The sequence below is a fragment of the Amblyomma maculatum genome, chromosome 11 (assembly GCF_055883805.1).
Source record: "Amblyomma maculatum isolate TAMU_Amacu chromosome 11, ASM5588380v1, whole genome shotgun sequence".
NCBI lineage: Eukaryota > Metazoa > Arthropoda > Arachnida > Ixodida > Ixodidae > Amblyomma > Amblyomma maculatum.
Window position 1 is genome coordinate 47,156,342 of NC_139354.1, and position 23,801 is coordinate 47,180,142.

The 23,801-nt window shown below is 43.3% G+C and overlaps 1 protein-coding gene across 2 annotated transcripts; it reads left to right on the forward strand.

Moving 5' to 3' along the window:
- The first annotated feature begins 3,333 nt into the window (after positions 1-3,333).
- LOC146173752 (TNF receptor-associated factor 6-like) lies at positions 3,334-18,655 on the forward strand. 2 transcript variants are annotated; one of them, XM_084584230.1, is made up of 2 exons: positions 3,334-3,848; positions 11,122-12,431. In XM_084584230.1, the coding sequence occupies exons 1-2, from the start codon at positions 3,564-3,566 to the stop codon at positions 11,302-11,304; spliced, it is 468 nt and encodes a 155-aa protein (XP_084440356.1). In that variant the 5' UTR covers positions 3,334-3,563; the 3' UTR covers positions 11,305-12,431. The 2 variants fall into 2 exon arrangements, with proteins under 2 accessions (XP_084440356.1, XP_084440355.1); XM_084584229.1 differs by lacking the exon at positions 11,122-12,431 and adding an exon at positions 14,154-18,655 and having other exon boundaries at positions 3,366-3,848.
- The last annotated feature ends 5,146 nt before the right edge of the window (positions 18,656-23,801 follow it).

The window sequence follows — 23,801 nt, forward strand, 5'->3', positions numbered from 1 at the left end:
CCTTCTGAGTTATATATCGACAAACCCAAGGAACCTGTGCTGCTTCCTCTTTTTAGTATCTGAAATTTGAGTATTAATTCTAGAACAGTGATGCCGATTGCAAAGTGTCATCGGGGGCGTTAACCTAGTACTTTGTTCGCTTTTTCTTCAATTTTGGACACGCTGTGAATACTACTTTTTTCTCCTAATTCATGCAATAAGGACTGAAAGTGTTTAAACGGTAGTCATTATTTTTATATCTGTTTGATGTGCAGTAAGTAAAGCCAAGCACATACTTCTGCATGAAGATTGCAAAACCCCTAACAAAGTGGTTGCACAATTATTCCCATATTTTTGATAATAGTGATATCTCTTATTTGAGCAATTTCATTTATAAACTTTACTTCACGCAACTCTGGCAGGCTCTGGAGGATAGAAGCCACCTCAGTTCAGTTCAGTTCAGTCGTTCAGTCGTGTCCGACTCTTCGTGACCCTATGGACCATGTCACGCCACGCTTTCCGGTCTCTCACTATCTTCCTAACATCACATAACTTCATCTGCAGTGCCTCGAGGATGCCATCTAACCATCGCGATCGCTGCCTACCCCTTCTCCGGCGACCCTCAACCTTTCCCAACATCAAATCTTTCTCCAGCGACTCCTCTCTTCTCATCAGATGACCAAAGTAGCTGAGCTTTGACTTTAGAATTTGACCCTCCAATTAGCAGTCAGGGTTTATGATCGACAATATCAACTGATTTGATCTTCTGGCAGTCCAAGGAACTCTCAAGAGTCTTCGCCAGCACCACAATTCAAACGCGTCTATGCTTCGGCGGTCAGCCAAAAGAATTACTGTCTGCTCAATCATGTTCCATCTCTGCTGCACATAAGGAAAAGCAGCACTTCTCTTTTATTTTTCTGCACGTTAGTGCGAAATAGCTTGCGAGGCATCCAAATTACTAATCATGAAGAGTGTGTGGTATGATGATGAGTACTGTTTTAATCGGATAAGTTTGGGCTTGTGCTAGCATTGGTTCGGCTCATTCTACAAAATTCCTCAACGGAGTAGTGTGGCGACAAGCAGCGCCGCATGTCACTGTCGAGAAAACCATTTTGCTTCACAAGCTTCGTATTAGGTACGTGTTGTTTCGGTGATTATTTTTGGCACTAAAGAAGTTGAAATTTTCGCCGAGTACTGGGGCAACGTTGACAGAAGTACGGCAACCAAGTGGTTTAGAGAAGCGTTGCGTGTAAACAGTAAATTGCGCGCCCCAAACAGTACAGGAAGCGAGGATGGCTTTCTATGGGATATTCGTAAACGATGTCTAACAGCAAACAAGTGAGGCAAAGTTTGCCACCACTGTGCCACGGCGAATTAGTTGCTGTTGTGAAATGTAATGTTGACATTTGTGATAATAACCGTGCCTCTTAACAGAAAGCATAAATGAATTCAAAAGCCCGAACATAGCTCATAATTTAGGAATGCCATAAGAAGTTATAGACTTGGAAATGGGATGGTACGGTGCGGAGAGTACGCCATGCCGCTGTTTATCCGAGGCGCATTTTCTGAAAGCTGTGTTGGTCAGCGACTGTTGAACCACGTATCTTCCTATAGACTTACAAGGTGTTGTGGAATACATGCCATTTCGAGTTCTCTACAGCCTATACTTGCGATCGCTTGAGCAATAAGGATCTCCATGGCTTAGAAAGTTTAGCCTCGGATCACGGTTGCTGCCCGAAGAGCACAGCAATTCGGACACTATGTAGCAAGCGTCTTTAAGCGGAACCGCGAAATGAGTCTCATATTCATAATAATGCGAGGCATGTAGCCACTAAGCAATAAGTCCCTATTACATGAACATACAATACATAGCTTTGTTCGTGAGTGTTTTGTTTGTAGAAGTCATCATTTGTTCCCAAAAAAGGTTAATAAAATATTAAAATAGCAGCGCTTAGAGCTTCAGTCAGTTTTTATCTGAGAACTATTCTAATGATCAGGTAGCGTCTAAGGTCTCACAAGGACAAGCTAAGGTCACTCTTATTCATCATGTGTTTAAAAATGTCGTTCATGTCGACAGACCTGGATTGGTAAAAAACGTCAGTGGCCATATGACTGGGTTCGCTGCAACAGTAATGACTTCATGATCGATAAGTCTCAGCGGCGCAGTTTGACTGCTTTAAGACCTGGGTCATCGCGTTCACAATATTTATCTTAAGTAGTACTTTTTGCTAACCAAAGCATCAAATCCAGTTTACGTGTAACATACAGAGCTATAGTCAGAGGTATGTTAACGCAATCAAATGTCGAGACGCAATCAAATGCCGGTCACGACGTACGGGAGCCCACTATTCGAAAATTCCGAGCCCGCGTGTTACGTTTCAGACTAATATGTGCTGAGTTGGAGGTTTTGGTGCAATTGAAATTTTTCCTACAGTTGGGATGAGGGACGACTGAGCATACTACGGCCCGTGGGCAAATAGGAGCCTGCACTGAAAGTAGTGTGGTGACTGCGTGGCGTGTGGACAGATCCAATATATGAATGTATGTTCAGGGTAGCTGCTACATTTCCCGCTATCTAGAAAACGCACTTGTCAGATCGTTTCTGATTGGCTACTTTGCGACTCTGTAAATGAACTGCGGAAACAACGCAGAGTAGCTATTGACCCAATAAATATATGTTATATTGCAAAGTTGGTAATTGAAACTTTGCATGCCCACTGACTACATAACAGATTTTTCAACTCAGATCAACAAGTCTAAAGATAATTAGAATGTGGAAAGCTTTTTGGCATGGCTTGATCGTAATTAACAAACAAACAAACAAACAAACGTGGAGAATGGGGTGCAAGAAAACGCGCGAATTTGGCCGGCCTTCTTTTAAAATGTAGAAGTGATAACATGAACGCAAATAAAGGCTGGTCAAGTCGTATACGGTGGTCGACTCGGGTCTCAGCCAAGGATGAGCTCTGTAAGCTTAGATAGCAAGCTTAGATAGCAAGCCTTAGAAATATGACGCTCTACGCAGGGTGTTTCTCCTTAATGTAGCCGCAATATCTGAAAATACATTAGCTACGTTAAATATTAAATGCTTCTTGAAATCGAAGGTTGTGGAGTACAGCGAATTGATAGTCGCACGCTACTGGTAAATGATATTACTGATGAGGCATGCCACAAGGTAATATCTGATAACGGAAACTAAATCGCAGTATGACAACGACATGGAGTTCATTTCCTTGTCCCAAGAACAACGTATGCCAATAGAACACATGCGTCCGTAGAGAAACACATATGGGCCGCTTCTTAAGCCATGCGCTGAAGCTCAGCCGAGAAGGAGCAGTTGAAGCTTTCTGCGCCCTTATCATTGCGTCCAAAGTCGAGACAGCGAAAGCAGGCATGGGTACGGCAAACCTAATTTTTTGAGTCAGCACGGCACGGCGGGTGAATAAGAATAAAAAGCAGAAGCAGATAGCAAAGTGATAGTAGGCCCTCGACAGGCTGAACAGGATGAAAGATAGCAGCCGGAATTCCATCGGCGGGAAAGTCAGTACGAGACGACAGCACAGCAGGAGCGGACGGGGGCAGTGATGGCTCCACAACGCCTGCAGTATACATTGGTAGGGTTCTCCCAAGAACTCGACTGGAGGCCCCTTAACTTCATTAAACCTATCCCTCGGAATCGGGTGTGCTGCGGCTGTGGACTGGTCCGCAAGAGAACCGCTTTGTTTCCCTGCTCGCACGCGCTGTGTGAGGTTTGTTTCGCTCGCTGTAAGAAGAATGGTGTACTGGTCTGCCCTCTGGACGACTTGCTCTGCGAAGATGATGACATCGACTGGAGGGACTTCGCTTCGGAAGACCTGCTGAACAGAAAGGTAATTTCGAAATGATTGTGGATGGATCAGCTTGTGAGCTAATTCTTTATTTGAGTTCAGCATCGCTATGCTTACACCTTCGGCAGCATGAGATTCACATTGCTTTATGTAGTTTGCGTGCTCTATTGAAGGACGCAGACCGAACAGCAGAGCGCATGAAAGATGCGGTAGAAGCATCTGGAAGCGTGCTTTTTCAAGGAGCAGGGAAGTTTCCTGCGCGTACCCAAAACCACTACGCAAAGATGCAGGTTGCTCTGTGCTGCACTGTGGGTGGCCTTTGTAGGTTTGTAAATCTAACTTCGGGGAGCGTCAATTCAGTTGAAGGACCATTGGAGTGCGAATAATACCTTTAAAGCCTAAAGATTTATATGCAGAATACTCAGGTAATATTCAACAGCCTTGGAAGAAAGCAAGAGTTTACAATAGGTAGCGAGGCACTGCAGGTGGTAGGGGATATCGTCTACTTAGGACGTGAAGTAGCCCCAGGGTTGGATTACGAAATGGAAATAACTTGGAAAATCATACTTGAATGAATCGCACTTAGACATTACTGGCAAATTATGAGAAGCGATGTACCGGTATCCGTAAAGAAGAATGTACAGCCTGTTAATTCTTTAAAAGTACCGAGCGAGCGTCGACTGCACTGTTCCGCTGTGCTGTGCTTCGGCTCAGAGGGAACGAGCAAGGGGGCGTAATCATGCTGCTTGCGCGAGTTTCGTCTGCTTGGTTGTTCCGCCCCGTCGGAAGCAACCCCTTGAAACACTTTCATGGCCGTTTTCTGCGAGCGCTTGTTCTAACTGCTGTATTTTTGCGGCTTCGATTGGTGCTAAATTGTAATACTCCAAATGTTACTCGTCCCTGGTTTCATCTGCGGGTACTTTTGCGAGAATGCTTCTTTTTGGATGCAATCAACGTGACGATATCATCGACAGTAATTTGGCCAACTTAACAATTGCAAAGGATTATCCGGCTTGTTAGGCTTTTATTCGAAATGTATACTTTCAAGATATAATATTTGAACTATATGCACATTTTTCGCGGTTGAAAACAAGCAGTGACAGCTTCTTGGGCACCGATGTCTACCAGCCGATTGTGGCAGGGGTTGCTTCGTACTAATCAGAACAGCCTAGCAGGCGAGGGTCACTGCAGGAGCAGGAATTGTGGGCACGCCCTTGCCCTCTCTTGCCTTGCCATCTCCTGCGTCTTTCGGTGCAGCAGCGTCGGGCAGTCGACGCTCGCACGGTAATGTTAAATAATTGACAGGCCGTACGTAATTGGTAAGCCTTACCGGTACTCTCCTATGGGGCTGATACAGGTAGGCTAACGAAAAGTGTTGTAATTATGTTCAACAAAACTCTATGGATTGGTATGTAGATGGTATTTGGTACTCGAGCTAATGACATTCTAGGGGAAATCAAGAGTAAAAAATGGGTAGAGCATGTAGTGCGCAGAAAGGATACCCAATGGTCGCTAAGGGTAACAAACTGGACTACACAGGAAGGAAAGCGTAGCAAGGAGGGAGGGGGCGGGGCAGACGATGGGGGGTGGATGAGGTTAGGAAATTAGCAAATATATAATTTATAATATAGCTTTAGTATGGCTGATAATGATGAGCGTGAATTCCACAACGGAATGCTGGACCGCTGACAACTCATCTTGGTACGTGCAAATGCGGATGAATAAGTTACTCCGGACTCGCGATTTTGAACGAAACCTTGCGAACGATAAGTGGATTAGACGTACACACAGTGTGAATACGAGGCTGCCGCTTGCCGCTTCATATTAAGAAAGTTGTAACCATTATGTTGTATGGCGCAACATTAGTACCAAGTAAGCTGAGAAGCTTGTTCCTTAGCATTAGTCTGATCGGTGCATATACGTGTCCAGTGACGCCTTACAGAACGTGCGGACATTTCATTTGCCTTCAGCAGCTTTTATAGAAGTTCTCAACACTGCTGAGAAAAAGAGATGGGATCCAAATATAACCTAAAATAATATCTATTCTTCTAAAGGTTATGACGCGATAATTTTATTGAGCCTGTTTAGTTGCCTCAAGGCTACTAAATGGATTCAATAAAATCACTTTTTCAATATCACTTAGCGACACAGATTCTGTTTTATTATTTCATCTTTGTTTTTCTTTTTTCATCATAAAGAGGACACGGCTGCCTTCATCGTGAGCCAAAAGTCAGCTTCGGACATGAATTCATTTGCGCGATTTCTTTTAGGAGAACATTTATAACTTTGGATTATTACATGCCATATTTATATTAAAGATATGACTCTAGTAGGACATTGCGCTGCCATACTCAAAAGCTGCTATCTGCGGGTGTATGTTCAGTCTAGATCAAGATAATACTGTTCCGTTGGAATTGACCCAGAAGGCCCCGGAGAACAGGTCCAGAGCACCGAGAAGTAGTCGGTCCTATGGCGGCTGTTGCACACGAGGCAATATGCGCTGGTCTTTTCCCGTACCAACACATCTAAAGGCTCTGGCAGCGATCTTATGATGTTTAGGCAAGTACGGGAGTCCATATTACACGGAATAAAAAAAACTACAAGGCGAGTACCACAGGATCATAGAAATGTAGAATGTTTAGGAATGCCTACTTGCTGTATACAAACTGGTAGGTGATTTCCTGCTGTTTTTATTTCGGGATTAAGCCGTCTTCATGTGTGTCCTAATTTGGGCTTAATGCAGTCAGAAGGGGCATAACTTGATCACCTGGCTAGCTGCATATTCATGTTGTTTTTTCCAACATACCTGTGATTGCTCCACGCAAAGAGCTTGTAGTGCGACAAACGATACTCTGCTTCTCGCCCCGGCACAATCCAGGAATGCGCAGAACAATTGCGGGTTGTTATTCCGCCGACTGACATCCTCAGATCTGCACTAGAATATCTAAAACATGTATAGTGTTGCGACGGTTAAATTGTAGTCAGCTTAACCACGGCAAACAAAAACTTTTCCTGTGCAGTCAATATTATGTCAATGCATTCGAAATGATTGAATTGTAGCTTATTGTCTTATAGCTTTTTATGTGTTCTATGGGGAGCACACAGAGAGGAAATTATTAAACTAAGGCCGTTCTATCGCGTTTTTAAAAACTAACGTGAGGGCTTCATCTATCCTAAGTTAGTCATGTACCCACGGTGGGTAGTACGTTTGCGCATGCGCAGATAGCGCCGCGAAGACTACGATCTCTCACTACGCCGTCATCGCTTGCGTCTTATACTGATTACGACGGCATTTAAAATGTACTAAACACGCGTCAGCGTTTCCATCACGTACTAGAGGCATTCAAAACTTTGCGACTTTTATGAAAAGCAAAATGCGAATTCCGAACTCCACCTGGTCAGCTATGTCAGCAACATATGTGATATATCATTCATGTGATGCAGACGACGCAATAAACAAATCGTTACCAAGAAATTTTGGAAAGTCCAAACTTTTGTGCGCAAACATGTGACTTCTGCATCATTAACGCGAAAGCCTTTTATTGCTCATGACTCACTGCCATGTCCATACGTGCGTCTGTGCATCCGCGGCAGCTGTCGATCATCTTCAGGAGGATTGGCATGGTTTCATGCAGTACTGATAGGTAATCAATCAATCATGTTGTAGTAGTAGGCGTATGAACATTAGTTAACGATAATTAGCTACTTAGTCAATGATATTTAACCAACCAAAATTGTATAGGTAATTTGTTAGTAGTGATAACGCAATTAGTCAAATATAGTAGTTTAATTTGTAAGCTTTGAGACATCATAAACGCATGCGCAGTGTTCTCGTGCGCAAATCTCAACTGATGCCTATTACCCACCACAACTGCGCTCGCTCATTCACGTCAAAAGTGTGCAATGGACTCGCGTATCTGCGTACTTTAGACCATGACTTAGACCGTCAGCATCAACTGAATTTTGTTTGTGTGTGGCACCCTGCAATGGAGTTGGATGGATGGATGGAATGTAGGAGCGTCCGCCTTGAAACGGGGTGGTAGCAGTAGCTATCATGCTCATTTTTCTCCCTATATCTTAATTATTGATTTAAATTGGTTAACTAAACCATCCTTCTATTTATTAAATTTTTGTTTCTACATTACTAACACTATGTCACTTCTCTGCTTTAAAGCCACTAATCTTCCAGTCGTTTTTTGCTAGTTTCCACCGCCGGTTTATTCTCCCGGCCACTGGTATCTCTAAACCCCAGAGCTTCAGGAACAGTGATTGCGCTTGCATCAACTTCCGGATGGATACCATTACATGCGAGTATAATATGGTCAATTGTTTCACTGGAGTTACCGCATACAGCCCATGCGTCATCTCCATTGTTAAATTTCTTTTTTGTAGCTGCGTGTTCTAAGGCACCCTGATCTAGCTTCAAAAAGTAGGACACTGCCTCTTGAGTTATCAAAGAAATCTTCCTTCCTGATCTGCATTTTCCACTTTCCGTATAATTCAACACTGTTTCTTTTCCAACGAATTTATTCAATCTTTACCTTCTGCGTTTTTCACCTGTTGCCTAATGCTCTTTATTTCTCCGTCCTTGTGACTAGCATACTTACTAGTTAGTTTCCTAGTTCTTTTCCTCCATTGTAAGTCAACGCTTTTAAAGTACAGGTATTTAAATACTTTAGCTGCCCATCTGTTACTGTCCAATTTCCTCAGACGTTCCTCATATAATATTTTACTCTGAGCTTCCCGTACTTCGAAAGATGCCCAGCCCATATCTCCCTGTACCGCCACATTTGTAATGTTGCCGTGTGCACCTGGTGCTAATCGTGCAACGGATCTCTGATTTATTTCTAATGTCGACTGTACCTCTGATTTTAGGCACAAAACCGCATTTCCGAGAGTACGTCCGGGCACCATAATTTTCCAAATACCACTCAAAACCTAATACCTATTGTATCCCCACAATGCCTTATACTTCATTATCCCGCAGAGTTTGCAATTCTTCCAGACTCTCAGCGAGCACCACGATATCGTCTGCATACATCAAACCAGGGAGGCGCTGCTCTACCGCCTTTCCACCTAATTTATATGACACGTTAAAACCTAGGTTACGGTCTCCTATCCTCCGTTCCATGTTTATCATATAATGCACGAACAGCAGCGGTGATTGAGGACAGTCTTGTCTTAATCCTTCGCATATTTTGACATCTTTCTTACTTCTTATCCCTTCCCACGTAATTTCTACTTTGCTATCCCGGTATATTTCCTGTAGAAACTCGATTGTCTCCTAACCGATACCTTCTTCTTTTAATATGTTTCCGAGGAGTTCCCTACTTACGTTGTGGTACGCCCCGTTTATGTCCAGGAAGGGCAAATACAAAGGTCTATTTTCCACTCTAGATATTTCGATGCATTGGGTAAGCACGAACAGGCTATCACCTAAGCGCCTCCCATTTCTAAAGTCGTTCTGAAGTTCTCCGAGTATCTTGTTACTTTCTACCGATGCTTACACCTTTAATTTCACCGCTTGCATGGCCAACCTGTATATAACAGATGTTATGGCAATCGGCCTGTAGGATTTTATGTGCATCCTTTCTCCTTTCCCCTTATAAATCAAATTTATCTTACTCTGCCGCCAGCTGTCCGGAATTTGCTTATTCGTTATGACGGTTTCCAGAGCTTTTAACAACGTTTCCTTACTTTTTGGACCAGCTTGATCGGAATTCCATCTATTCCTTCCTGTAGATGTGTTTTTTAGGAATATTTTTTTCTGCCTTTTACCAGTTTAGATTGGTCAGTTCTAAGCTGCTTTGTATTCTGCTACCTTGTGTTGCTTCCTGATTTGCGGAGATTACCTTATCGTCGCTCTTAAATGGCTCGGCTATAACTGATGAATTGTAGTTCACTGCTTTGTGTTCCTTTAAACAATTTCCCTCGTTATCTTGAATCCGATCTTGCATTCTTTGATTTTTTTTTCCCTAGCCAGCTTATATGGTTCCAGAATTTTCTTCCTTGAAGTTAGCTGAGACATGTGACGCCAGCTAGCGGCCGATGGGAGCTAGCAATTAGGTGGCCCAGCAGACGCGGCGCATGTTGCGGCCGCTGTGTTCCTTTTGCGTCGGTGTTTTTTGTCCCACTGAGTGCTATGAACTCATTTAATAGCTTCAGTGATTTCGAGCGATGCTTCAAGGGCTACGGTTGCGAAAGTGAATAAAAATAAGCCCAGTTTTTGTGAGAAAGACTGCAATTATCATGAAGGTGACTCAAGAGTACCGCTTGCAGTGGAGACCGTAGAAAAATTGATGAAAGAAGAAGATTGTGGCTGTGAGAGAATAAAGTAACTGAAATTCATTAGCTTATGAGGTAAATGGTTTACAGACGCCAGGAGCAAGAATCCCGATTGCCGGTTGAGCGGAGAAACAGTATAAACCTCTGGGTCGGGCCGGCGGATGCTGATTAGAGCACTCTTTGCAGTACGCGCTCCGCGCTTTAAAGTTTGGCTTGTACTGATATGTTATAAAGGATCGAGGGGGACGTCATACCCAGAAAAGCAACAAAGTCGCGCAGTCATGGTATCGATCGAATTCCAGCCGCATTTCATGGAAGATGAAATAAAAAGAATTGCCCATGGCTCTCCGAAACGGGCTTATAGGAATTTGTTGTGTTTTCGGAACCTTAGACCCAAAATACGCTTGAAACTTCCAAGTACAGGCTCGGAGAAGCATGCTTATCTGTAAATTCGCTTTTTAGGTGTTGGAAAAGTCGAACTCCGGTGTGTGTGGGCCCGTGCGGAGGCCGTGGGAACATTTACGCGGAGCATGAAATTCAACAGTTTCGCGCTAAACATTTCATGCACCCACTGCTCAAACTGCTTAAGAGTTGTCTTAACCAGGCGATAGAGCGTTTCATCATAAGCAGCAAGAGTACAAATGTATAACTCTCACGACCTTACTAATGGATACTTTGTCGTTCAGTTGCACCTTGCCCGCAGGCTTTCTCAACCTTTAGGCACAGAAGTGCAAAAAGCGTATTCGTTTTCGTTGATCACGCACGCTACAACCACACAGTGCTTGCAGTTGCCACGACATCCGTAGCAGGGAATGCACCTGCCTTCCTGTAACCTCTGCGGCCCTGTAGAGAGCCACGCACCACTAACAAATGTGTTCACAATGGTATAACATTTTAACGCGAAACGATGAGGAAATTATTATGCTGCTTTAATGAAACAACACGAAGAACAAAAAAGAAGCGTTCCATTAATACTTTCTCAGCTACGGCCGGCTTCGCACACATTCTGTGGAATTTCAACCTGTACCAGGAAGAAGCTAAGTCTGGGAGGATCCCGCCGCGACTTGAAGCAGCCGCAGGAAGCGACAATCAAGAGGAACAACTCCGGGCTGTCCAGCAGGTCATCAAGGCGCTGGCCCATAAGGGAACTAGCGAGCCGGCCACGGCGAGCGAGGACCCAGGCCGCGCGGCCGGTGCCCAGAGAACGACGTAGGCCCCGTCCGGAGCGCGCGCGCGCGAGCGCGAGTTCTACTGCAAGCCACAAATAAACGTTTTACCAATCCAATCCAATCAGCTTCTATCTGCCCTTTTAATGTTTGGGTATGAGGTTTGAACGTAATAATGAAATTAAAAGCTCTTACTCTCTCGAAATTCAACGTCAAGCGCGTGGTTGTTCTTTCGCGAGCGGCACTCACTTCGCGGTGACATCGACATCGTTTGTCGACATCGTTGAAGTTAAAAAAATTACCATTCTCGAACAGGCGGTGTGTTTTTGCCAGTGGTGATGATTTGGATTAGATCTCAAGACCATTGAAGGGCTTAAAGTCGTAGAAAATGACAGCCTACATGCTTCATGCCGTGCAACGCCAATGCAATCCAACCGCGCCGGCCCCCTTAAATTACTCGGCGTCGCCGTCGGCGGCCCTGAAAGCTGCGATCCACTAGCGCAGTCTGGCCTCCGCAGGCTTTCTATGTAGCTTGGATAGAGAGGGCCGCTTTAATGTTTCCATCCTCCATTGTGGGGCGGTGGTTCGTACGAAATACAGGTTTTCACAGGTAAATAGAGCTCTTATTTTAAATTGTACTTTTAAAGTACTTAAGCAGAAAAATCTAGTTAGGGGAAGCAAAAAGATCCCCAAGTGTTCGAGGTGGTCGAAAGTACTCCGTAGCCCTCCACTACGACTCCCCTCTTTCCCTTTCCACCTTCACTCCGACCTTCCTCTCTCCCGCTGCAATTTTCAGGTGTCCACAGAACAAGTGTGACAGATACTGCTCCTTTCCTTTCAAGTGAACCAATAAAAAATAAAAAGACATAAAAGCATGGCATGAGTAACTCTGCGCTATTACGAAATTGCAAGCCGGTTTCACGCGCGTCAAGCCTTTCATTTTCAAAAACCCATGACATGGATCGTGGGGGACAACTTGTATATGCCAGTGCTTGGTGGCGATTCAGGGTAGAACAAGAGGAAGAAGAGTTCAAAGTATGAAAGAGAACTGAACACGGGTACAAGAGCCTCATTTCGCAAGTCAAGCCAACGTTACGTCAAAGGGACTTGTGTTCGACTGGACTTGTTGTCGAACAAAAGTCCCCTTGTCGAAACGTTGCCTTTGTCTTCAAACTGAAGTACCCATCACCCCTACTAGATATATGGTCAGTTCTCTTCATAATTGTAGATGGCAAGCAACATCTAGGGGCATTTCATTTGCAGCGTCAGCAAGTTTTGTACGACACAAGAATACAGCAGCTAGCTGGTAATACCTGGACCGGTTGTTTTTTCGCTGTGGAGTTTCTCAAGTTTGTTTAACTTATGCGTGCATGTCCTTGACAGTGTACCCTCCGAATCGTTTTCATCTGAACACGCTAGCACCGGCAGGGGTCTCCATAAATGCCGGTGAGCCTGCAAATGCTTCTCATAGTGCATGCACTCTATGAGAAGCCTTAAATATCCTCTAAATGGAGGATTAAATGTCCTCTACCGGGCTGTTCTGGAAATTGCTCGCTACCCCTTTTTTTCTGCGCACCACTACTGTCTTTATACTTTCTTTCTATTCGTAACGCTGCTATCAAGCTATAAATAAAGGGTCAGGAGCTCTTGAGCTGTATAGAATGCGATATACACAATTGATTACATCTATATACGTACTTCTGTCTTTTCCCTTAGTGTCCCGCACCCTTTCATTGTGGCAAAAACAGTATCTGCCATGGCGTGTCCTCCTGCCTGAAACTTTAATCTTGGAAAGCACAGTGCAGATGGTTTGCCAGTGCCTCAACAACAATAAATTTATTGCTATTCCCGAGTAAAAAAAACACATAAAACAATGAAAAAAAAAAAGCCTCAGTAACGATTTTTTTGCTTCCACTGATAAGAAAGCAGATAAACGATATTATATACCAGGATGCGTGACAGAAACCACGCCAGGTAGGATTATTTCGTTTATCCCTCTGCACTTTCTTCAATTGCAAGTGAAAAAGGCAGTTCAGTATTGCATTTCGAAATCTTGTGTCTATGACGTTGAGAAATCAAAAGAAAAGTGAGAAGGAAAAAAATTCACAACAGCTTAGCTCAGCTAGGCTCGCTTATGCAAGCAAAGCTCGTCATACTAGACTCTGCCGTGTTGTAAAATCGGGTTAAGCTCGTATATAGATAACCACATGTCCGCATTGTTTGCATCTTTTACGGTCAGGCGTCGTCCTTGTGCCATAACTATTCGCACACATTACACACAAATCCAAGTCGTTTGCATCTAAAGTCTGTCTTTAACACCCTCGTAGCCGAAACAAACTTTGCCAAGCAAGAACGGTTAGCCGAATGTTCCCTGAAGCGAGCACGCCAGTTTCAGAGGCCGCCACTGCAGTAGAATGCGAAGCCTCCGTTGCCGCCGCTCAATATCCTCGCTGTGGTCTTTCTGCAGCCTTCTCCGTACGCTTAGGTAGGCCAATTTCCCGTCCTTTACTCGTTTCAACCTGGCGCTTTGCGCGCTCCTGCTAACATTTCCGGTTTAACTCAATAGCAAGATGAGCAATATCTGCAGGATCGTCCGACAAATCTTACCGCTTTCGCCACTGGGAGCGCGCACAAAACTTGGGTACAGATGGACCAGCGTCCTCGGTCCCTCCTTCCTTCGACCCGTGCTTCGCACTAAGGCTGAAGTAAGAAACTGCGTGATGGCGATTCTGTTTATTTTTTGCATGTTGTCGCAGTGCGCTATCCCTTTTACTGGAATAATCTGCTATAAGAGCTGAAGCAAGGATATAGCACAACCGGTCGAAATAGAAACATTAGTAAATCTTCTGAAGCGTAGTTGCACCACCTGAAAACGTTTTTTTGTGATCGCTTGCAGGTGAACTGCTGGAACAAAGAAAGTGACTGCACAGCCGTGATGACCGCCTCAGAGATTGTTCGTCATTTCCGGAGCGAATGTGAACACCATTCTGTTTCCTGCCCCAATTGCTCGTACAAAGTTTCTTGTAACGATGTCGTCTTGCATCTAAGATCAGAATCATGTTCTGCAATGGCACCTCTGGCATTAGAAGACGAAGAAAAGCCACCCGCAAAGGATGAAGCAGAAGTTCTGGCTTCTTTGAAGGCAGGCCTTGAAAAACAGGTGGCTGAAGTCAAATCACTCCTTCAGCGAATTATATCCGACATGTCCGCACACGACGACCGGTTCAACGAAACGCTTGAGAGCATGCAAAGTTTTAAAGCATGCCAGGACGAAAAAGTTGCCACTATAGTGAGGGAAAACGTACGCATATTGCAGGAAAAGATGGGGCACCTCACAGTTTATAACGAGGAGTTGAAAGAATGCTTGAACACACAGAGTGATAAAATTAATGTTCTTCCCAGTATGATAGAGGGCTTAGAGAACGCAGTCCGAGCTGATTTAGACAAGGCCACGGACGCTACACGAGCTCATATGTCACAAATTTCTGCTGACATCAAATCTGCAGTGGAAGAAAATAACGAGAGGACTCGCAAAGCAACCGAAGAGGTGCAACTACACGCTGAGCTGCAAGTAGCGGTGACAACCTTCTTGGTGTCAGGTGTCGAAGAACTTAAACAGAAGGCGCTCAATGAAGGCTGGTCGTTGTATGAAGCTCAGAAGACGTACCTGTGCGGGTACTGCATTTCCCCTGGCGTGTACATCAAGAAGGATGGTCAGACTCTTAATCTTTATGCCTGGTTGAGGCTGTACAAAGGCTGCATTGACCATCGAGTTCAATGGCCGTTTCAACGCAAAATTTGTTTGAGCGTAGTGAGCCCCAGAGACTGCTCCAAACGTGGGTTTCAGGTGCAGGCTATTTATTCGGCTAAATATTTTAAGAAGCCTACGGAGGTAAAAAACGAATGTTGCTTCTTTAGTGCTAAATTCCTTTCCTTAAACGATCTGAGCAGCGAGGGCTACGTTGAAAACAACAGCTTTCTTGTTATTTGGGAGTTGCTGCCACTAGAGGCACTGAAGTAAGAGGAGAGAGAACATCTTTTTTTTATGATAGCGGTGAATTTTCCAAAGGACGTTTTGCATATTTTGATGCTCTGTTTTGAAGAAATTGAAACCCGCATATTAAAAGCGAGAACAATAGCCCAAATGGCGAAATTTATTGTTGTTTTGCCTCTCCAAATACCATGCTCTACACTGTAAACGCTGTCCACACTGAAGGAGCACAGAAAGGCAGGGTTTCTAGCCCTAACTTAAAAATTGGTTGATAACATTTTTGTTTTCCGTTAAAAATGTTTTACACAACTCTGGCTACTGATTTTCGAAAATGCTCTCTTCAGGCTAGGCTTGATTATCGATTAGAATATGCGAAAATAAAACTCCTTTCCTTTCTATGTGTTCGTGTGTCCGAGTAGCAACAAGGAATGGATCTTCAAATATTTTTCGGCTATGTTAAGGTCAGTTGCATTCCGCTACTCAGTACTAGCGTTTCTACAAATTCTGGCTAGCGCAGCCTGATTGCGATGATGGCGAAATGAGAAGCCACGTGTTTAGCATTATTTGCGGGCACATTATTTTGCTTTGCTCAAAACTGCACTGAAAAGAACAAATGAATACTACACATTCTTAACATTTAATTCCTCATCCCAGACAATTGAGTTATTGAAAAGAACCAAATGTTATTGCGGGAATAATGAGCACAACAAAATACACAAGTAAGAGCAACCAAGCCATTTGGAGAATAAAAATTATATTTCATTTGAGAATTGCAATGACATAGCGTGGAGAAGAATAGACACAAGTTCATAGCGCTGCAACATGTGATGTCAGTTTCGGATTCATTTATTGATGCCTTGTAAATTTAGATGGAGGAGGCGCAGAAAAAGCTGCCATATACAGCTTGACAAAGCTGGAACCCCCTTTCGCTTGTCAGCGGCTTGCATGAAGGCTTTGAAAACAAATGACAATCGCACCGCGCAGTGAACAGATATACAGTTTTGAACAGGTGCAGAAAAATACGAAACATTACAGAAAACGAAGATCATATCATAATGGGCAAATGCAGGTGTAGCAAAAGGAAATAGCAGATTGAAAAAAAAAATCACTTTTATTGTACATAGCGCGGAAGGATTTATTTCATGAACTAAGCCGATCAAATGTATGATATTCATACTCATTCAAGATGAAAGGAAGAATGGATTGCAGCGTTCATCTTCATCTTCTTCGCGGCTGTTTAAGGTCTTTCGTGATTTCGGCCACAGACTACGCGATGGGCCGAAACCTGGCGTAGTATTGTTTTTGTAATTAAAAACGACATCTAGCTATCAAAGGACCCCTGTCCAACCAATAGCTGCTGAGCTAAATCATGACTACACGGGCGACCGCTTTGCACCTAGCGCTTGGAACTGTTTTCTTCGAGTGAGTCCGTGCAAGCAAATAGTTAATAAATGCTTCGTGAGTTCCAGCAAAAATACATACCTTTATTCAGTTTGATCGATAGTCGTTTGCTCATCGGAGTGCAACAGGTAAAACGACAAATTATGATGGCGCATTTGAGCACTGTCGTGTTTCCACGAAACCGCTTTCTTTATTCTGCGCTTCTCCGCGTAAGCGGTGGCACCTCGTAGGGCTCCGTGTCATCCGCCATGGAGGCCTATGAGGCCGCACAGCTGGCGACATGGACGGACAGAGGGACGCGACAACCGGAGGCAGTCAATTTAGTCAAAGTCCGAGAGACCGCGAGCGCGAAAGAGCACGTTTTTCTGCTTTTTTCCTTTTCGTTGTGTGACGAGACGTCACACATTTGAAGGGATACTACTGGTTGGAAGGGAGTCCTATGAGGGCTGTTTCCCGCTTTTTTCTGGACTCGTAAGGACGAGCTGAGGTTACTATTATTCATCATGTGTGTAAATATCTTGTTCATGTCGACAGACCTGGATCGGGGAAAAAACTTCAGTAGCCAGAGGACTGGGTTCGTTGCAACAGTAATAACTTCATGATCGATAAGTCTCAACGGCGAAGTTTAACTGCTTTAAGACCTGGGTAACACATGGCAAGGAACATTGAGTTAACAATATTTATCACAAGCATTACTTTTTGCTAAACAAAGCATTCAATCCAGTGTACGTTTAACACACAGAGCTGTAGTCAGATGTATGTAAACGCCATCAAATGCCGAGACTTTACTTACAAGGCTAGATCTAGATAGCAATTATGCTGCCAATTTTTTTTAATGCAATAATAGTATTTCTTAACATGTTTTTACATGCTTGTTGCGCACCATACCGTCGATAATCGGACCTGCTTGCTAGAAAGCGTCTTGATGTTCCTAGTTACTGCGGCCTGGCAGGAAGACATGGTAGAATTACATTCGAGGTGTCTGTGTTAATTTCACGCAATGTTTGATTGCGTCGAACCATGTCATCATCAACCAAACTGCGTTGCGTATATAACAACGCCCCGTGTTGTATTAAATATTTACTAAATTTGTAATGGCAGTGCTCATCCAAAACGTACGTACCACAGAGCTTTAACTAGGGGCGCCTCTATCAGACTAACCAACTAACTTTCAGAGCTTTTGCTTTGCTTGACCACCTAGCAACAAGAGCGCTTGGATTCGAACACCCATGCGAAATAAATTTTAATGAATTATATTGTGCGGCCGTAAACAAGCGTCGCCTTCTTTATGGGCGCCTCAGAGTACTGAAACCTTCGACTGCAATAACAAGCGCCCAATTGAATAGTAGAGCTTTTGCATTAAAAACTCGGTGCTGCTGACTGAAGTGCGACCAGGAAAAAATGAAGCTGGTACAATATTTTATTTAATATTTTATTGAACCGTAAGCAGCTTTACTTTTATAGTTATTTTTAAAAGTGCTAATTCATGCTTTATATTGTGGGTACCGTAAAGGTTCTTAGGGCGTTTTTGTAAACGCGCCGGTTTTTCTCCGACGTTTGAGCTGTGGGCCAAGAAATTAACGTTGGGACTGAATTTCTGTCAAATAAAATGAAATTACCCCTTACTTTTAAACCTATAAATTCGAATACCCGATAAGATAACAACTAAGCTGGGAATGATAAATACAAATTTTGGCGTGGAAAGTGGGCGTCTGAACCATACATTAAAAGACTGCACTGAAATGTAAAAGTTAACACTGTTCAAAAAGATGATTTCTCTTGAATGTGCGTCTGCATTATCTCACCTAAAGTGTAAGAATTTATTTCCAAAATAGTACATATTGAATGCAAGAATTGGCCCGGTATGTATAAAGCCGTTATATACACCACCGACTGGCGTGCACACAAACGACGGTCACACTGGCGCAGGTTTGAGCACGTAATTACGCTGCCATAAATCATGCATCGGTCGTCTAACCTTCAAGCATCTCCAACTGCTCGCTTTTGTTACGTGAATTACTCGCGGACTCACATAATGAACAATGTTTTCTTCGTGCCACATTTATGTTGCATTGAACTTAATTTTTATATAGACAGTGAATAATGTAATAAAGTGGGTGGTTCGATTAATTTTTTTTTTCAAATAGATATTTTAGAAAGAACTGCCAATCTACATTACTTGTACTGCTGTATTCAAAGAGTATACAAACCATTATTACCTAGTCTTTATAAACGAGACAGAAGTACTTATAAAACAGTATATAAAAATTACGCTTTTAGATGAGACGCCAGTGCCGTGCTAGGAAAGGGAAGGTCGGAAATGGAACGTAGGAAGGTAGGAACGCCATACTAATTTCAGCTATTAGATGTTAATAAATTATATATAATGAAGGCTTAAGTCTGGCGCATGTCTTTGCACACAGAATACACGAGCCTAAATATCCTAAATAATGGTATTCTTGATTGGAGCGAATGAAGTGATTAAGCGCAATCATAACTTTATGAAGCGCAATCTTCATACTGATCGGTTACGAAGGGTCATCAAAAAAAAGACACGCATTCTGCGTACTGTCATCCACAAGCAATAGAGGCTAAAACAGTGGGAATGGCGCTGCTGGAAGCGGGACTGAACGAGGTGAGGCGTATCGAATTCAGGTGTTTGCATTTAATCGTTTTATTGGTTGTCAGAAATCATCCTTCACATTCAATGCATTGATACAACGTTCTCATGCGCAGACACTGTGTGCAACATCAAGATTAAAATGGAAAGACAATCAAGTGCACTTTGTTCAACATTTCACTTAATTTTACCTCGTGGCTATGCGTTAACATTCTGACGTATATGTGAAGGCCAACGCTCTCATTGTTCAGAAAGGACACGACAGTGTTCAAGATAAGAGTGCAGAAAAGAAATATAAGATGCAGCATTTGTGATGTCTGCAAATACAATAGGTGCTATGACCTGAGGGTAAACCGGACGTCGAGAAAAATCCCATCCGTATGGCTTCAATAGATGCTCGCTAGAGTTCTCATGAGATCATTATTGATGACATCTGCGCTTCATCATACCAATTTCCCATTACAAAATATATAACGGCTGTGCTCGGGTGCCTGGCAGGAACCCATTCTTTGATTTTATCCATACTCTGGGAGTAGGAAAAGTGAACAGGGTGGAATTAGGTGCTTTACCATCGACAGTCATCAATGCTAGAAAAAGGAGTTGGAATAGAAAGGCTATGCAGCCGAAGAGCTCCTCTGCAGATAGGTATGAGGGTCGTCCAAAATTGGTATCCTTACTGCACGAGTTAAAGCATCGGAAGGAGAGGTAAGTAGTCACAATTTATTTTTGTAATACAAAAAGTGTGGTCGTATTTAAAGAACATAAAAAATATCGCTAGGCCCATATAAATCTTTTCGGTACTGCTAGTCTCGCAATAAAAGTTACAAGATCGAGAAACCCTCGTTTACGCGGTGAGACATTAAATTTGAGGGAAGATATTTATGCGACTAGGCTTCAGAACATTGTGAAGGGGAGTACAGAAGAGCATTATTGTGACTACCATATAAGCAGGCATCGCGGTATACTTGTTGCTCTGCTGGTAACAGGCGTATTTCATTGGCACCCATCGATGAGTGTCGCTGCAAAGCTGGAGCGCGGATTTAGAGACAAGCGAGGAATGGCTAGCTCTCTAGCCGAAATATCAGAGCGAGAAATTCAATATACCCGTTATAATTATTACTGGAGATAACATCTCTTTTTTACTTCAACTATGTGACTCACTGCAGTAAAAATACAGGAAACTCTGTGAATCTTCTTATTCCTGTTATTTTTTAAATTTACCAACTTATGCGTTAAAGTACTGTCGTCACTAAGCAGAAGAAACCATTTCTGTGCTTCCAAATCTTACCTTTAAAATTAATGAGCTTCCCTGAAACACATTATGCAGAAAAAGGAGTGCTTCTCAGGTGCTCAAATTTTCACAATTGCTTCGTATTTGCCGATAAAACAAAATCAAGAAACGCCAAGTGCTACATTGCACTTGAGTTTCCCTGTGCTACTTCAACTGTGCTAATTCGTTATTAAAAAGCTATATTTTGAAGAACTGCACATCGTTCGATTAGGGCTGAATTATCTTTGAAAGCAATAAATGAAATTCGTTTCAGTTTGAAATCACCTGCAATAATCAATTGGAGACTTTCTGTTTGCACGTATTCATGGTAACACTGTATTCTTTGCATAATACGAAAACAAGACAAGCCGTGGCTGTCATTGTACCCTATTTTGAGCGAGCTTCCATGGACGAGTCAAAATCCTGCCGGCGAACACTGCAGGCACCGCATGCCGTGCCGCGTGTTTTGGCAATTTTTCAGACATTTAGAAATTAAGACGAAGTGCGCCTCCGCGTATTAGTGCAAACTGGGCGTCTACTTAAGGAGTAGCCTAAAAGCATGCCAGAAAAGTAATAGACTTCTTGCATGCTGCGCATATGGCATAATTGACCAGGGTTGGTCGATAGTCCTGTTTATTGATTGATTTGTTGGTGAATTACGCCAACATGGTACAGACGAGCAATGTAATCTTTCTGTAACTGAGATGGAACTAGTGTGGTGGGCTCTATGTTGTTTGCAGTTCGGCAACGCCGTTTGACATTTTACCAGATGCGTGCAAAGGGTAGCGGGCTTCGTTTGAGGATTGGTCGTCTAGTGATGGCGGTGCTTGATGACCAGGAAGACTTTGTAAGGCGGATGCAGAGAAGGCGGAGAAGAACGATCTGTATGTGGGAGCAAGGCGGTTGAAGCAGACGAGGGATGCTGATGGATGGGCATTAGAAGTGAGGTAATCGGGGGCACGGTATCAGGTCTAGCTTTAAGGCGAACACTGAAGATTTTCTTAATTGCTATTATTGCGAAATGGTTTTAATAGTATATTTATCAGGTATATCATGTACATGATGTCCGCCGAGCTGTAAAACCAAGCTGCCTCAACCGCACCGATGTATATCTCATGTTCCTAAATTACAAGTTTGTCAATATTACAGAATTAACCTTGTAGGACTGATTAGAAGTGCTGGAAAAAATTGCAGCTCCAAATACGCAACAATCTATCGAAGCGCGAAACGCACCAGCCATTACATAGTGGCGTGAACCGCACGAATGCATACTTGCCACAGATTTGGCGGCGTGAGATTGAATCCCACTCGGCCTACTGGGTTTCAACTTATTCTTTTTGATCACCATGAGAGAAACAATTTCCGAAACTGTCGCTTCTGCCTGATGAAGGCGATAACTTTTGAGCGCCATAATGCTAGATGTTTTCAAAGATATTGCCGCATTATGCTGAATGGAGGATCTAGAAGCATTTAATCTCTAAAAATCTGCTCAAAAGTTCGTTAACGTGGTTGCAACGAATAAAAAGGGCTCATGTTAGGTTATGGGAGCCGTAACATACTTGCGAAGTCGTAACATACATACATGCGTAACACACATACATTTGATAAGATTCAAATGAAATAAGTCCATCTTTTCCCTCCGCTGTAGAGTCAGCGAAACAACATTTATCGAATGCGCTTGGTCGGTAAGGTCATCACAGGCGCATGACTTGAGGCCTATATAACCTAAAAAATAGGCAATACGGGCGACATGCTGTGGCCAGAATAATAGGCAGAGTTCGGCAGTAAGAATAGCATCCCCGCTTCTGGAATAGGGGTCTCCGATCCAATGACTTCGCCCGCCACCTAAACTAGACTAAAAAAATATAAAAACAAAACATTGGAAAACTCTCGGGAATAACTTTGCACTATCGGGACTTGGCGAGCATCGGTTGAAGTGAATGTTATTGCAGACATTCTTTTTTCTCAGAAAATTCGTAAAACAACGCTTTTATGAAGTGAAATGCATTGCTTGTGTCAGGCGTTGTTAGCATATCCATGAGTCCCTCGTTGACGTTTCGCTGAAGATCGCATGGCTGCAGCGGATGGACCGTTCATACTACTTCCGCGACACTCTTGCAATAGTGCTTCCAAATTCGAGCCTCACTCCCGCATAAGCTCTCGCTGTGTCGTTGAAAGGATGCGCTGTTAAACTCATTTTCCTTCCGTTATTCCCATGTCATTCGACGACCTTCACTTTTTAATGCGCACATTTCCTTATCTAGTACTAAATCCAGCGCTATTAGATCAGCATCTTCGGGGAATCAAATTTTGGATATGTTTGCAACGGCACCCCATATCAGAATACGAACAGACAACGACCTCCGGTTTCGTGTAAGCCTCAAACAGATTTTCTTGCGCTGGCTAACAAAGGAATTGCTTACATTCGTTGTTTTCTACGTTTTTCTTCTCACAACTGGCCTCTAACCTGGTCGAGAAAATTTCAGACTTAATGTGAGAACAGATTTCCTCTCTTCATTTTTGGGGCTGTCACAACGTACGGGAGCCCATTATTCGAAAATTCCGAGCCCACGTTTTACGTTTCAGACTAATAGGTGCAGAGTTGGAGGTTTTGGCGCAATTGAAGTTTTTCCTACAGTTGGGATGAGGGACGACTGAGCATACTACGGCCCGTGGGCAAATAGGAGCCTAAACTGAAAGTAGTGTGGTGACTGCGTGGTGACTGACAGAGCTCAGCCAAGGAACAGCTCTGTAAGGTTAGATAGTAAGCTTAGATAGCAAGCCTTAGAAATATGACGCTCTACGCAGGGTGTTTCTGCTTAATGTAGCCGCAATATCTGAAAATACATTAGCTACGTTAAATATCAAAGATTTCTTGGAATAGTTATAAGGTTGCGGAGTACAGCGAATGGATATTCGCACGCTACTGGTAAATGATATTACTGATGAGGCATGCCACAATGTAAGATCTGATGACAGAAACTAAATGGCAGTATGACAATGACATGGAGTTCTTTTCATTTCCTTGTCGCAAGAATAACTTATGCAAATATAGCACATGCGTCCGTAGAGAAACACATATGGGCCGCTTCTTAAGCCATGTGCTGAATCTCAGCTGAGAAGGAGCAGTTGAAAATGCTTTCTGCGCCCTTATAATTGCGTCCAAACTCGAGACAGCGAAAGCAGGCACGGGTACAGCCGAACTAATTTTTTCCGTCAGCAAGGCACGGCGGGTGAATAAGAATAAAAAGCAGAAGCAGAT

What these genes read in the sequence shown, in the direction of transcription:
- LOC146173752 (XM_084584229.1), top strand. Translation starts at nt 3,564, where the DNA reads ATGGCTCCACAACGCCTGCAGTATACATTGGTAGGGTTCTCCCAAGAA. An exon ending in AAGACCTGCTGAACAGAAAG is followed by an intron (nt 3,849 to 14,153) that starts GTAATTTCGAAA and finishes GATCGCTTGCAG; the next exon opens with GTGAACTGCTGGAACAAAGA.